The sequence below is a fragment of the Hemitrygon akajei genome, chromosome 9, assembly GCF_048418815.1.
Source record: "Hemitrygon akajei chromosome 9, sHemAka1.3, whole genome shotgun sequence".
Taxonomy (NCBI): domain Eukaryota; kingdom Metazoa; phylum Chordata; class Chondrichthyes; order Myliobatiformes; family Dasyatidae; genus Hemitrygon; species Hemitrygon akajei.
The window spans coordinates 65,592,452-65,609,438 of NC_133132.1; the positions used below are offsets into that span (position 1 = coordinate 65,592,452).

General features: G+C 43.2%; 1 protein-coding gene across 1 annotated transcript in view; it reads right to left on the minus strand.

Annotated features, from left to right (window-relative positions):
* Positions 1-16,987, minus strand: part of LOC140732658 (dynein axonemal heavy chain 8-like) — a 952,247-nt gene that overhangs the window by 104,934 nt on the left and 830,326 nt on the right. The window contains exons 73-77 of the mRNA XM_073055351.1: positions 11,989-12,144; positions 11,185-11,340; positions 10,065-10,247; positions 5,032-5,137; positions 4,453-4,705 (exon numbers count right to left, since the gene is read on the minus strand). Of these exons, the coding sequence (XP_072911452.1) occupies positions 4,453-4,705; positions 5,032-5,137; positions 10,065-10,247; positions 11,185-11,340; positions 11,989-12,144 (854 nt within the window). The remainder of the gene's footprint in view (positions 1-4,452; positions 4,706-5,031; positions 5,138-10,064; positions 10,248-11,184; positions 11,341-11,988; positions 12,145-16,987) is intronic.

Here is a 16,987-nt window from a genome sequence, read left to right on the forward strand (position 1 = left end):
CTGTTTAGCTTCTCAACATTTTAAAAGTTAGCCAAACCTTATGGCTCTTCTGAAGGGAGTGAGGACTGTCTTTGGGAAACTCCCGGTATCTTCCTGATATATTTCTCTCGGCCTCCTCCTGTCTCCTGCCTTCTCGTTTCTCGCACTATTTCCCAAGCGGAGCGGGATAATTCTTCAGTCAGGCTTTCCCTCGTTTTGGTCATGCTGACGGGCAACCCTCTGGCCTTCATGTCTGTAGTCACCTCTTCCACTGTCTGGTACAACCGTGTCCCATTGTCATAAAACACTCAAAGTTTAGCAGGGTACGGAGTTTGAAATCTAATCTTATTTTGCTTTAGGCCTCTCATCATCTTATACACCTCTATCAGGTCACAACTCATCCTCCTTCGATTCAAGGAGAAAAGGCCGAGTTCACTCAACCTATTCTCATCAGGTATACTTCCCAATCCAGGCAACATCCTTGTAAATCTCCTCTGCATCCTTTCTATGGCTTCCACATCCTTCCTATAGTGAGGCGACCAGAACTGAGCACAGTACTCCAAGTGGGTTCTGACCAGGGTCCTATATAGCTGCAACATTACCTCTCGGCTCCTAAATTCAATTCCATGATTGATGAAGGCCAATACACCATATGCCTTCTTAACCACAGAGTCAACCTGCGCAGCTGCTTTGAGTGTCCTATGGACTCAGACCCCAAGATCCCTCTGATCCTCCACACTGTCAAGAGTCTTACTATTAATACTATATTCTGCCATCATATTTGACCTACCAAAATGAACCACTTCACACTTATCTGGGTTGAACTCCATCTGCCACTTCTCAGCCCAGTTTTGCATCCTATCGATGTCCTGCTGTAACCTCTGACAGCCCTCCACACTATCCACAACACCTCCAACCTTCCCACCACCACCTCATCCAGGTCATTTATAAAAATCTCGAAAGAGTAAGTGTCCCAGAACAAATCCCAGAGGTACTCCACTGAACATGACCCGTCTACAACCACTCTTTGCCTTCTGTGGGCAAGCCAGTCCTGGATCCACAAAGCAATGTCCCTTTGGATCCCATGCCTCCTTACTTTCTCAATAAGCCTTGCATGGGGTACCTTATCAAATGCCTTGCTGAAATCCATATACACTACACCTACTGCTCTTCCTTCATCAATGTGTTTAGTCACATCTCAAAAAATTCAATCAGGCTCGTAAGGCACAACCTGACCTTGACAAAGCCATGCTGACTATTCCTAATCATATTATACCTCTCCAAATGTTCATAAACCCTGCCTCTCAGGATCTTCTCCATCAACTTACCAACCACTGAGGTAAGACTCACTGGTCTATAATTTCCTGGGCTATCTCTACTCCCTTTCTTGAATAGAGGAACAACATCTGCAACCCTCCAATCCTTGGGAACCTCTCCCGTCCCCATTGATGATGCAAAGATCATCGCCAGAGGCTCAACAGTCTCCTCCCTCGCCTCCCACAGTAGCCTGGGGTACATCTCATCCGGTCCCGGAGACTTATCCAACTTGATGCTTTCCAAAAGCTCCAGCACATCCTCTTTCTTAATATCAACATGCTCAAGCTTTTCAGTCTGCTGCAAGGCATCACTACGATCAGTAAGATCCTTTTCCATAGTGAATACTGAAGTAAAGTATTCATTAAGTACCTCTGATATTTCCTCCGGTTCCATACACACTTTCCCACTGTCACACTTGATAGGTCCTATTCTTTCACGTCTTATCCTCCAGCTCTTCACATACGTGTAGACTGCCTTGGGGTTTTCCTTAATCCCGCCCGCCAAGGCCTTCTCATGGCACCTTCTGGCTCTAATTTCCTTCTTAAGCTCCTTCCTAGGAGCCTTATAATCTTCTAGATTTCTAACATTACCTAGCTCTCTGAACCTTTTGTAAGCCTTTCTTTTCTTGACTAGATTTATTACAACTTTTGTACACCACGGTTCCTGTAACCTACCATAACTTCCCTGTACATTGGAACATACCTATACAGAACTCTACACACATATCCCCTGAATATTTGCCATATTTCTTCCATACTTTTCCCTGAGAACATCTGTTTTCAATTTAAGCCTCCAATTTCTTGCCTGATAGCCTCATGATTCCCCTTACTCCAATTAAACACTTTTCTAACTTGTCTGTTCCTATCTCTCTCCAACGCTATTGTAAAGGAAATAGAATTATGATCACTATCTCCAAAGTGCTCTCCCACTGAGAGATCTGACACCTGACCAGGTTCATTTCCCAATACCAGATCAAGTAGAGCCTCTTCTCTTGTAGGCTTATCTACATACTGTGTCAAGAAACCTTCCTGAACACACCTAACAAACTCTACCCCATCAAAACCCCTTGCTCTAGAGACATGCCAATCAGTATTTGGGAAATTAAAATCTCCCATCACGACAACTCTATTATTACACCTTTCCAGGATCTGTTTCCCTATCTGCTCCTCGATATCCCTGTTACAATTGGGCGGCCTATAAAAAACACCCAGTAAAATTATTGACCGCTTCCTGTTCCTAACCTCCACGGCGTCCACCTTTTCTGCAGCCGTGACACTATCTCTGATCAACAGTGCCACCCCCCACCTCCTTTGCCTCCCTCCCTGTCCTTTCTGAAACATCTAAAACCCGGCACTTGAAGCAACCATTCCTGTCCCTGACAAGTCTCTGTAATGGCCACCACATCATATCGCCAAGTACTGATCCAAGTACTCTAAGCTCATCTGCTTTGTTCACAACACTCTTTGCGTTAAAATAGACACATCTCAAACCTTCAGTCTGAGCGTGTACCTTCTCTATCACCTGCCTATTCTCCCTCTCGCACTGTCTACAAGCTGTCTCTATTTGTGAGCCAACCTCCTCTTCCCCAGTCTCTTCAGTTCAGTTCCCACCCCCCAACAATTCTAGTTTATACTCTCCCCAGTAGCCTTAGCAAACCTCTCCGCCAGGATATTGGTTCCCCTGGGATTCAAGTTCAACCCGTCCTTTTTGTACAGGTCACACCTGCCCGCAAAGAGGTCCCAATGATCCAGAAATCTGAATCCCTGCCCTCTGCTCCAATCCCTCAGCCATGCATTCATCCTATTCCTATTCTCACTGCCGCGTGGGACAGGCAGTAATCCCGAGATTACTACCTTTGCGATCCTGCTTCTGAACTTCCTTCCTCACTCCCTGTAGTCTTTTTTCAGGACCTCTTCCCTTTTCCTACCTATGTCATTGTTACCAATATGCACCACGACCTCTGGCTGTTTTCCCTCCCACCGCAGGATATCTTGAATGCGATCAGAAACATCCCAGACCCTGGCACCTGGGAGGCAAACTACCATCTGAGTTTCTTTCCTGCATCCACAGAATCGCCTGTCTGACCCCCCAACTATAGAGTCCTCCATCACTATTGCCTTCCTCTTCCCTTCCTTCCCCTTCTGAGCCACAGGGCCAGACTCTGTGCCAGAGGCATGGCCATTGCTGCTCCCCCCAGGTAGGCTGTCTCCCCCCAGCAGTACTCAAATAGGAGTGCTTCTTGTCAAGGGGTAAAGCCACAGGGGTACTCTCTAGTACCTGACTCTTCCCCTTCCCCCTCCTGACTGTGACCCACTTATCTGTCTCCCATTGCCCCAGTGTGACCACCTGCCTATAACTCCTCTCCGTCACCTCCTTGCTCTCACTGACTAGCCAAAGGTCATTGAGCTGCATCTCCAGTTCCCTAACTCCGTCCCTCAGGAGCTGTAGCTTGACACACCGGTGCAGATATGGCCGTCCAGGAGGCTGGGAGACTCCAGGACCCCCCACATCTGACACCGAGCACAGAAAACTGGCCTCACACACATACTTTCTCCTTTCTGCAATTAACACAGGTAAACCTACTTCACCTCGCCCTGTTACCGCCTAAGCCTGTTGAGCCAAAACCCTACCACTCTGCTGCCCGCTGGACAGGGCGGTCTTCTTTTTAAATCTTTCATGCACTGCTGGCTGACGTCACACACCTGTGCAGTCTTGCCTCTCTTTTACCCGAGTAGTAAAAAAAACTCCCTTCGCTCCAAAAAATCAGCCGTTCACTTGCAGCCTTCTTGCTCCGACCAATCTCTCAAAGCATTTTATCAGAGAGAAAATGAGTGCTATTGGACTTACAGCAACTATAATTCAGAAAATTCAGAATCAGGTTTATTGACACTGACATAAGCTGTGAAATGTTTTGTGGCAGCAGTACAGAGCAGGCATAATAAATTACTGTAAGTTATATAAAAAAAATAAACAGTGCAAAAGAGGAAAAGTGAGGCAGTGTTCATGAGTTCATGGACTGTTCATAAATCTGATGGCGGGGGAAAGAAACTGTTCTTAAAATACTGAGTGTGGGTCTTCAGGCTCCTATACCTCCTACTTAACGGTAGTAATAGAAACAACTGTAAGCATTTCATCTATCATTATTGAGCACATTACCTGGCCATGGACTGGTCAAATAATTTGAGAAACTGTGCCAGTGAGGTCTGGTACATCATGTTGACCATGCTCATTTCTGTGATGAGGAAATACAGGATACTACCACGAGTGGCTGCTGGCCGGTATTCTTCTTGTGCTGTGTTAATCTTTATCTCTGTCTCTGCTGCCACATGCAGCTTTTCACTGACTTCAGTTGCTGTTGCCTTTGTTGTCTGCAGGACTCCAATCAGAGACTCATCTTCCACTAATGAACCTGAATAAAAGTCCATAGACTGATCAAGGTTTTATTCAAGATATTATAATTACAAAGCAGTAAGTGTTTACAGTATAGAAGGAGGTTATTTTACTCAGCAGTGATTGCTGTGCTCCAATCTTTTCCCTTTGGCAATATTTAATATAAGTCAATTAAGTTAATCATCTTTAGTGCATTGGTGAACATTGTTAACAGAAAATTCGTTGCTAGAAACAGAATTTACTGTTGTAGTTTATTTGCCAGAATGACCACTTGTATCAGTTAGTGTTAAGTCTCAACTGCAAGGACAGTCATGGCAAAAAAAAAACTATTTAGCCAATAATTACCTTCAGTAGTGCTGAGCTTAAATAGTAGATTATTCTCCAGTTCCTTTATTTTACGTTTGTTTGCAGTCACTTCTTCTATCAATTGCACCCGCTCTGCTTCCAGTTCCTATAATTATCAAGGTGAAGGTATTCAGAAACATTTGTTTTATTTCATTGTGTGTGTGTGTGTGTGTGTGTGTGGGGGGGGGGGGGGTTTAAAATAAAAAAAATAGAAATAATGTCAAGAGTCAATATGAACAGGAAATAAAGGAGGATAGGATTTATCTGCAACAATTTTCATGGGATAATATGGCCAGCTATTCTTTTAAAACATTGTACATTCATTTGTTTCTCCAGCTCAAAAACTGTGCATCACAGTCCCTGAGATGATGTTGGATTGTGTGTAAATAGGCACTTGGCAAGGGCCAATAGAAAGAAGTTAGGTTTAAGTGTGTGACTATTGTGAGAATGGACAAGTGGGGAGTTGAGGCTTTTGTTCAAGATGCTTTGGTGAGAAGGGCCAAAGGATGTAGGCAGATTTGTTTTCACTTAATTTGCTTTCTTTGTTTCTCATTGCACAGTTACAACAGTGGGAATACCAGACAGGATAGTTTAATGCTCCTGTTGCAGAATGTGGGAAGGCAAGGAGACTACCATTATCCCTGCTAATTACTCCTGCAAGTGCATCCAGCTGCAGCTCCTCACAGACCACGTTAAGGAATTGGAACTTGATTAACTCCTCATCATATGGGAGACTAAGGGGTTCATCAGATGGACATACAAGGAGATAGTTCCACTCAAGGTGCAGGACACAGGTGACTGGGTGACTGTCAGTAGGGAAAAAGGAGATAGGCAGCCAGTTCAGAGTACCCCTGTGGCCATTCTCTTCAATAACAGGCACACCACTTTGGACAAGAGGCTTTCAAAGGGGACATTTTGAGAGTAAAAAGTTTGCATTTTCCTGTCAGAATAAAATACAAGAATAACAAGTATAAAAAACTTTAGTTTTTAAGAGAGGCCCTGGTTAAGAAGCAGAAAGAAGTGTATAACAGGTATAGGCAGGTAAGAACAAATTAGGTACTTGAGGAGTACAAGAAATGCAAGAGACCACAAGGACATCTGGAGAGCTAAAAGAAGGTATGAGGTTTATTTTGCATCTGTATTTACTGGGAAAACAAGCACAGAATTTATAGGAGTGAAGTGAATCAGGAGGGAGATGATGGACCATATACAGATTACAGAGGAGGAGGAGGTGTTGGCACTTGTGGGGTAAATTAAGTTGGATAAATCCCCAGGGCCTGACAAGTTGCTCCCTCAAACCTTGTAGGAGGATAGTGCAGAAATTTCAGGGATCCTAGTAAAGATATTTAAAACTTCCTTAGCAACAGGTGAGGAGCCAGAGAATTGGAGGATAGCTAATGATGTTCTGTTGCTTAAGAAAAGTTCTAAGAATAAGCTGAGAAATTGTCTGCTGGTGAGCCTAACATCAGTAGTGGGTATGTTATTGGAAGGGATTCCAAGGGACTGGATAGATAAGTATTCGGATAGTCAGGGAATGGCTGGGGATAGTAGGTTGTGTCTAAACAATCATATAGTTTTTCAAGGAAGTTACTTGGAGAGTTGATGAAGGCAAGGCAGTGGATGTTGACTACATGGACTTAAGAAAGGCCTTTGATAAGATACCGCATGGGAGATTGGTCAACAAGGTTCAATCCCCTGGCATTCAGGTGAGTATAAATTAGATTAGACATTGGCTTTGCAGGAGAAGCCAGAGAGTGGTAGTAGATGGTTGCCTCTCTGACTGAAGGTCTGTGATTATGCCACAGGGATTGGTGCTGGGTCCTTTGTTGTTTGTCACCTATAGCAACAATCTGGATAATAATGTAGTAAACTGGATCAGCAAATTTATGACACCAAGATTTGGGGTGTAGTGGACAGCAAGGAAGGATATCAAGGCTTGTAATGGGATCTGGACTAACTGAATGGGCTGAAAAATGGCAGATGGAATTTGATGCTGTTACGCCCGTGGCCCCCTCCTTTTTGAGAATGGCAGGATCGCTATTGATTCGAGTCAGGAGACCCAGGAAATGAGAGAAAGATATGCAGAATCCACAGAGTTTGGAATGTGTCCTGGCCTTCGAAAGGCGGAACCATTGATAACGGCTATTGTCTCTTGGAGACGGACTTGTGTATTGAATCCTGTACGATGCATCGAAGCCCCAGGCAATGAACCGAGGAGGGGGCTTGGTGGAGGGATTGCATCATCCCACCCTGATTGACATCTGAGACCCTGTGAGTCAGGATAAAAGGGGGTCTGAGGAACAGCCCCTTCAGACGCACCAGAAGAAATGCTAGAACTCCTGTAACAGCGTAACAGCGAAAGCCAGTGGAACCAGCCCACGTGCGTCCTTTTCCATTTGCCTCGGAATTGGTGGGTCTTGCCACGGAAGCACGGCTTTAGCTAACAACGGGGAAATCAACTCCCAACGACTCTCGAAGGATTGACATCATAAAAGGAATGGGCAAGTTAAACCTCCATCTTTCTCTCCAACCAAAAAGGCTGCAGCCTACAGCTTGACTGAACTAAAGTGACTTTTATATTTCCATCGGACAATACATTATCCCCTAGACAACGATAGAGCTATTTCTTATTGATTATTATTATACCCGCATTTTTAGATTTAGTATTGACAAAGTATATTATCTGTATGTTTGCATTGATATTATTTTGTGTATTTTTTATCAATAAATACTGTTAAAAATAGTACCATCAGACTTCAACGGACCTCTCTATCTTTGCTGGTAAGTGACCCAGTTACGGGGTACGTAACAATGCAGATAAGTGTGAGATGTTGCACTTTGGGAAGACAAACCAGAGTAAGTCTTGCACAGTGAGTGGTAGGGGACTGAGAAGTGTGGTAGAACAGAGGGATCTGGGAATACAGATCGATAATTCCTTGTAAGTGGCATCATAGTTGGACAGAGTCATAGAGAGCTTTTATAAATCAAAGAATTAAGTACAGGGGTTGGGATGTTACATTGAAGTTGTACAAGATGTGGTTGAGGTCTAATTTGCAGTATTGTGTGCAGTTCTGGTAACCTACCTACAAGAAAAATATTAATAAGATTGAAAGAGTACATAGAAAATTCATGAGGGTGTTACCAGTACTTGAAGAACTGAGTTCTAGGGAAAAGTTGAACAGGTTAGCACTTTATTCCCTAGAGCGTGGGTGAAGGAGGAGTATAGATAGGGGTAAATCTAAGTAGGCTTTTCCCATTGAGGTTGGGTGAGACTAGAACAATAGGTTAAAGGTGAAATGTTGAAGGGGGACATGAGGGAGATCTTCACTCCCAGGTGGTGAGAATGAACAGCCAGCACAAGTGGTGCATGTGGGCTCAATTTCAACATTTAAGAGAAATTTGGTTAGATACATGGGTTGGGGGCAGGGTTACTATGATCTGGTTAAAGAAGATGGGTGGCACTATGCAGATTAATGGTTCAGCACAGACTAGATGGGCCAAAGAGCCTATTTCTATGCTGTAGTGTTCTATGACTTTGTTAATGAATAAGAAAATAGAAAAGAAAATGTCCAGGAACAAATTAGTAGGTAATGTGAGAATCATCTCTAAAGTCCTCTGTAAATCTTTAGATCATGGATGATTAATCCAAGTGAAGGTGGTGACAACTGAAAAATAGCAATTTATCTTTTTGCAGAAGCAGAGGATGACAGATGAACCAAGTTAGTAACTTGCACACATCTTTACTAAACAAGAGAATGCTGCAAATGTCACAATAAGAGATGGCAGAGAAATAATCAGATCAGTTATAATCTTATTGAATGGTAGAGAGCAGGCTAGAGAGGCCACATAATCAACTGTTCAATTCTAGTTCAATTCACTCCATATGATAGAAAGAAACTACTGAATGTGCACTGGGTGCAAAAAAGACAAAGGGACTAGATCACATTCCTTGTCATTTTAACTGCTCAGAGAATTTCAGCATCTTGAAGCTCTAATTTTTTGAGCCTGCCTTAATGAGCTCAGCTCCAATCAACTTCCTAACAATCTAGCAAGTAATTGAGGTCCCTTTAAAGAGCAAAGGTCTGATCCTTGTCTCTACCATCATAACTCCTTCACTGTGTGCATGTAATTTAATCAGTTTCACAGAAGTACCATCTGTGGATTGCACGAGAGTTGACATCATATCTTTGTCCTCTGTGATCAACAGTTGCTTTATATGCTATGTGCCAATCATGATTAATAATTGTTTTTAACAATCAATTTTACACTACAATTCAGTCCTATGGAGCACCAGTGTAGAAATGTATTTAAATCATAAGACATAGGAGCGGAATTAGGCCATTTGGGCCATCGAGTCTGCTCCACCATTCCATCATCCTTCTCAACCCCATTCTCCTGCCTTTTCCCCATAACCTTACTAATCAAGAACCTGTCAACTTCTGATTAAGATTTAAACCATGTTTTGTCCAGAGTACCTGTGTATTCCAATTATGCTCTAGTCTAGCATACCCAGGTACGTGCTTTTAAACTATGTTCTAGTCATTGTACTCATGTGTTTTAACTATACTCAGGATCAGTTTATCTGTGGGTTTTAATCATGTTCTAGGTCAGTATACCTGTGAGTTGTAGTTATGTCCTAGTCCATTAAAATTATATCTTAATACTCTGATACAGTGTATCTGTATGTTTTAACCATGTTCCAGTTCGGTGTACTGACATGTATTTGTCAAGGTATTTGGATCAATACTGAAATGAAAAAACAAGCATTACTATATGAAAGAGCAGGAGAACAGAGTTAACTGGGTTTCTCTTGCAGAAATGCTTGAGGCACTAAAATGCTTCCCCTCAAGTTGTGATCATTTCACTATTTTATTCCAGATGTGCCCCAGTAACTACAGCCTATGAAATAACGTGGGTTTAGAAGAGCAGTTTCTCAAATATTCAGAATATTGAAAACATGATTCCACAATCCAAGATAACAACATCCCACTGTGTACAGTGTTGTTCATGGTTCAAAAGGGTTCTGAGCTTACCTGTTTCTCAGTGAGGATCACTCGGCCAAGCAGTTGGTTCTCAAGACCCTTAATGGTTACGGTGAAGTCAATGATGGATGTTTTGGCACTGATTTCTGGAGTGTAGGCAGGATTTGGAAGTTTTGTGGTGATGTACAACATGAATTCAGGCATCACATCAGTTTCTTTATCCCCCACTTTCACCTGCAGGAAAACAAAGGAAAGATTTTAATTCAGGAAAATTAAAAATCATATACATATAATACACATTAATTTGTTGAAATTTTGTATTATCCTATACAAAAATGCTGTAACACTCCATAGGTCAGGAGGGACCCACGGAAAGAAACAATTATTGTTTCAGTCAAAGATTCTTTATAACACGAAAGAGTGAAAACAAGTTTAAGTTGCAAACAAGACGGTGAGAGGGACTGGATGGGACAGACTTTTGCTGATGACACTATTGTCTGCTGAATAAAAGGAGGTGATGAATCAGCAAATAGGAGGAAGATTGAAAACCTGGTTGAATGGTGTTATAATAATAACCTATCAGTGCCAGATGCCCGTGAACCAGTTCTCATTAGGGGACTGGAGGTGGAGAGGGTCAGTAACTTTAAATTCCTTGGCATTACCTAATCAGAAGATCTGTTCTGGGACCAGCACATAAGTGCTATCACAAAGAAGGTATGGGAGTGCCTCTATTTTCCTGAAGTTTGCAAAAATTCAGCATGTCACCTGAAGCTTTGATAAATTTCTATTGTTGCACAGTAGAGTGTCATGATTGTTTGCATCATGGTCTGGTATGGAAACACCAGTGCCCAAGAATGGAAAAGTCTATAAAAGGAGGTAGATACAGCCCAGTCCATCATAGGCAAAGCCCTCCCAATCATTAACCACATTTATATGGAGCACTGACACAAGAAAGCAGCATCTATCATCAAGAGCCCCCATCATCTAGCATCTATGGAAATGAGTAAACAGACAACATTTCAGGCTGAGACCCTTCTTCAGGACGAGACCTGCTGAGTTCCTCCAGCATTTTGTTTGCATCTGCAGAACTTCTTGTGTTTATGAGCTGCCATACCAAGTCAATATGCATCTGGACAGGATTACTGATGGCATATTTTACAAAATTAATCACCTTGTAAGTGGTCCCACTTTTGATGAAGTTCTTCTCCAACACATTATCCAGTGCAGGGTCCAATTCTTCCTGCACATCTTCTAGTAATAGAGGGCGTCCAAGTGACAACGAGTCTTCAAGGTGATTGCGAAAATACTTGTGTTTAAGGAACGTCACCTTTGGTGATAAACAAGTTAGTTTTTAAGAACTCAAAACAATACAGGTCAGCAGATGTAGAGGATTGCTTATGTGGTCCCGTTACAGAATTACAAAAATATCAGGTGGGAGGAGAGAAAGGTGAAGGTAGAGACAGATCAGTGTTGACAACAACGGGCTGCAGATTCTGAAACTTAAATAAGAAAAGTGATGTGTTACCAGATAAGGGAAGGATGATGGAAGATGAAATGAGTAGGGAATAGGTGACCAGTTGGGTTCTCTGCATTGGTGATAGGCACATGAATCTGATGAGGTGAGATGAAAAAAAACCTGGGTAACACAGTGCTGGGATTAGGGTAATGGATGGATGGGAGGAGAAGAGAGAACCTGTGTGGACCAGAATAAGCTGGAAGAACTCAACACGCCAGGCAGCATCTATGAAAAAGAATAAACAGTCAATGTTTTAAAGTAAATAAAACAGTATTTACTTCTTCTGGATTGAAAAGTAAAGGGAGAAGTCTGAGTAAAAAGGTGGGGCTAGGGGTTGAAGTAAATAACTGTGAAGTTGATTGTTAAAAGAAATAAAGGGCTAGAGGAGGGGAAATTTGATTGGAGAGGACAGATGAGCAGTGATGAAAGGGGCTGGGCTGGGGTGGGGCTGGGCGTTACCTGCAATTCATTATTTTGCTCTTTCTTCTTAATCCAGTTTTTACCCTGTGTCTGAGGGTCAATGAGAAGTGGATATCTCTTTGCCTTGGTGACAATTATACCATTCTGAACTGACAAGTCATCACTTGGTAATCCCTGTAGATTCCACTCACTGATCTGCAGAAGTAAAATCAGAGGCTTAGTAAGTGCATGATTGTATAGTTCCAGAAATGACCAATGAAAACTTCTGTGATTTAGGCTTGTAGCTAATTATTAGTTGCAGGTAGCTGAGCAATTAGTGACATTTGTGAAGCCTGCTTGCACTTACTCTATTTTATACCCTCATAATTTTGAATACCTCTATTAAAACTGCCCTCATTCTTCTATGCTCCTGGAAATATAGTCCTAACCTGTTGAACATTTCCTTATAACACAAGTCCTTAAGTTCCAGCACCATCCTTGTAAATTTTGCTTACATTCTTTCAATCTTATTGACATCTTTGCTGTAGGTAGGTGACCAAAACTCCAGATTAGATATAATCAATGTCTTATACAACTTCAAAATAACATCTCAACTACTGTACTCAATAATTTATGAAGACCAATGTGCCAAAAGCTTTCTTAACAACCCTATCTACTTGTAACACCACTTTCAAGGAATTATGGATCTGTATTCCCAGATATCTGTTTTACCACACTCCTCAATCCTCACCATGCACGTCCCACTCTGGTTTGTTTACCCAAAGTGCAATACCTAACACTTACCTGCATTAAATTTTACATCTCATTTTCAGCCCATTTTTCCAACTGGCCCAGATCCTATTGCAAGCTTTGATAGTCTTCCTCACTGTTCAATACACCTCCAATCTTGGTGTCAATCACAAATTTGCTGATACAGTTTACCACATCATCATCCAGGTCATAGATACAAATGACAAACAACAACGGACCCTGCACCAATCCCTGAGGCACACCACTAATCTCAGGCCTTCAGTCAGAGAGGCAATCACCTACTATCACTCTGTCTTCTCCCCTGAACCCAATGTCCAATCCAAATTATTATAAAATTATTGAATCCCAAGCAACTATATTTTCTTGACTGTTTGGATTCTGTTGGGGGAATGACCTAGCAGAGGAAAATCACAGCAGACAGGTCTCTGGCCTTGAGTCTGGCTCTGTGACTCGGAAGGGGGAAATGAGGCAAGCTATAGTGATAGTGGTAAAGGGAACGGACAGTTGGTTTTGTGGATGAGAATGAGATTCCCAGATCGTATGTTGCTTCCTGCATGTTAGGGTCAGGGACATCTTGGGATTGAGATTACAGCATTCATAAGTGGAAGGGTGAATGTCGAGAGGTCATGGTCCACATTAGCACAGATAATTTGGGTAGGAAGGGTGAGGAAGTCCTGCAAAATGAGTTCAAGGAGTTAGGTGCAAAGTTAAGGGATCAGACCTTCAGGGTTAGTGCTAATGGGCCAGAAATAGGATGATCATTCAGTTGAACATTTGGCTAAGGAGATGGTGCATTAGGGAGGGTTTCAGTTTGTTGGATCATTGGCCTCTCTTCAAGGGAAGGCAGGACCTGTACAGAAGAGAAAGTTTGCACTCAAGCTGGAGGGGGACTAATATGCTTCTGGTAAGGTGCTATACAGGGGGAAGGGGGGAAAATTTAAACTAGAGCTGCAAAGAGATGGATACCAGAGCAGAAAGTGGAGTGATTGTGGGGAAAGATGTCGTTGAGCTGACAAAGTCAAAAAATCAAAAGATTGAGTGATAAGTCATCAATATTTCAATGCAAGGACTATTGTAAGAAAAGTGGATAAGCTTAGGACATGGATCAGCCACGTAGAATTATGACACTGCTGCTGTTAGTGAGACTTTGATGGACAGGAAGGACTGGCAGCTCAGTGTTCCGGGTTTCTTTGTTCTGGACATGATAGAGCAGGAGGGATTAAAGGGGGGATCATTACTAGTCAGGGAAAATGTCACAGCAGTGCTCAGACAAGACAGACTGGAAAACTCAAACAAGAGAAAGTCTGCAAATGCTGAAAATCCAAGCAACACACACAAAATGCTGGAGGAACTTAACAGGCCAGACAGAGTCTATGGAGAAAAGCACAGTCAACATCTCGGGGCGAGACCTTTTGGCAGGACTGGAGAAAAAAAATAAAGAGCAGTAGCTTTAAAGATGGGGAAAGAGAGAGAGAGAAGCACAAGGTGATAGGTGAAGCCAGAAGGGGGAAAGATGAAGTGAAAACCTGGGAAGTTGATTGGTGAAAGAGGTACAGGGCTGGAGAAGGGGGAGTCTGAAAGGAGAGAACAGAAGGCCATGGAAGAAAGAAAAGGGGGGAGGAGCACCAGAGGGAGGCAATGAGCAGGCAAGGAGATGAGGTGAGAGAGGGAGAAGGGGATGGGAATAGTGAAGGGGAAGGCAACTACCAGAAGGTTGAGCAATCTATGTTCATGCCATCAGGTTAGAGGCTACCCAGCCAGAATATAAGGTGTTGTTCCTCCAACCTGAATGTGGCCTTATTGTGACTGTAGAGGACATCGATTGACATCGGAATGAGAATGGTAAGTGGAATTAAAATGGGTGGCCACTGGGAGATCCCACTTGTTTTGGCGGATGGAGCGTAGGTGCTCAGTGAATCTGTCTCCCAATCTAAGTCGGGTCTGACATGCTGGAATTAAGGAGATTGAGAGGGTATCTGATTGAAACATATAAGATTATTAAGGGATTGGACAAGATAGAGGCAGGAAATATGTTCCAGATGCTGGGAGAGTCCAGTACCAGAGGGCATGGTTTGAGAATAAGGGGTAGGTCATTTAGGACAGAGTTAAGGAAAAACTTCTTCTCCCAGAGAGTTGTGGGGGTCTGGAATGCACTGCCTCGGAAGGCAGTGGAGGCCAATTCTCTGGATGCTTTCAAGAAGGAGCTAGATAGGTATCTTATGGATAGGGGAATCAAGGGATATGGGGACAAGGCAGGAACCGGGTATTGATAGGAATTGATCAGCCATGATCTCAAAATGGCAGTGCAGGCTTGAAGGGCCGAATGGTCTACTTCTGCACCTATTGTCTATTGTCATATATACAGGAGGTCACCCCGGGAACACGACTGTTGGAAGACCTGTAGTATAATCCCATCAGGATGACTGCATCGTTCTTATTTTTAAATTCCTCCCATACTCAAGAAACACAGCTACAATCTATGCAAAGCCATCAAGGCCACAAAATGACAATACAGGGTCAAGATCCAGACACAACTCTCCACCAACAACACACACAGCTTATTGCCAGGTCTGCCCACCACCACAGACTTCAAAGTTAGGCACAGTGCTGCCTCTCTCCTAGACGAGCTAAATCATTTTATATGCTCAGTTTTATATCACCGACACTGAGACTCAGAAGGGCTGAAGTACACAGGTGTTTCCAACGAGTGGACAGTCACACGGCTGTGGGAGCAGACGGCATCCCAGCGCGGGTACTCAGGATGTGCACAGCATAACTGACAGGTGTGTTCACAAACATTTTTAATCTCTCCCTCTCTTAGTGTAGAGAGCCCTCCTGCTTCAAAATATTCATCATTGTCCCTGTACCTAAAAAGACCAAGATAACATATCTGAATGACTGGCGTCTTGTTGCACTCCCCTCAATAATAAGCAGATGCTTTGAGAGGTTGGTCAACAACTATAGCTGCAGCATGCAGCTACCCACACTGAACCCCCTACAATTCGCCTACAGACACAACTGATCAACAGATGATGCAACAGCCACTGCTCTACACACCGTCCTTACACATCTGGAGAAGAAGGATGCTTATGTGACAATGCTGTTTTTGAACTACAATTTAGCATTCAACACCTTAATTCCCTCCTGGCTTGACAAGAAGCTCAGAGACCTCAGCCTTCACCCTGCCTTGTACAGCCGGATCCTGGAATTCCTGACAGATCGCTGGCAGGTGGCAAGAGTGGGATCCCTCACCTCTGCCTCACTGACCCTCAACACAGGTGCCCCTCAGTGTTGTGTACTAAGCCCCTCCTTTACTCTCTGTATGCCCATGACCGTCGCCACCCACAGCTCTAATCTGCTAATTAAATTTCCTGATGATGCTACATTGATCGGCCTTATCTCAAATAATAACGAGGCAGCCTACAGAGAAGAAGTCATCACCCTGACGTGGTGGTTATCAAGAAAACAACTTCTCCCTCAATGTTGCAAAAACAAAGGAGCTAGTTGTGGACTACAGGAGGAATGGAGATAGGCTAGCCCCTATTGACATCAATGGATGTGGAGTTGAGAGGGTGAACAGCTTTAAGTTCCTCGGTATACACATCACAGAGGATCACACGTGGTCCGTACACACCAGCTGTGTGGTGAAAAAAGCACAACAGCACCTCTTTCACCTCAGACGGTTGAAGAAACATAGAAAACCTACAGCACAATACAGGCCCTTTGGCCCATAAAGCTATGCCGAACATGTCCTTACCTTAGAAATTACCTAGGGTAACCCATAGCCCTCTATTTTTCTAAGCTCCATGTAACTATCCAAGAAGTTTGGAATGAGCACCCAAATCCTAAGGACTTTCTACAGTGGCACAATTGAGAGCATCCTGACTGGCTGCATCACTGCCTGGTATGGGAACTGTATTTCCCTCAAATGCAGGACTCTGCAGAGAGTGATGCAGACAACCCAGTGCATCTGTAGATGTGAACTTCCCTCTATTCAGGACATTTACAGAGATAGGTATGTAAAAAGGGCCCAAAGGATCATTGAGGACCTGAGTCACCCCAACCACAAACTGTTCCAGCTGCTGTCATCTGGGAAACGGTACTGCAGCATAAAAGCCAGGACCAACAGGCTCCGGGACAGCTTCTTCCACCTGGCCATCAGACTGATTAATTCATGCTGATACAATTGTATTTCTATGCTATATTGACTCTCCTGTTGTACATACTATTTATTACAAATTACTATAAATTGCACATTTAGACAGATGTAAGGTAAAGATTTTTACTT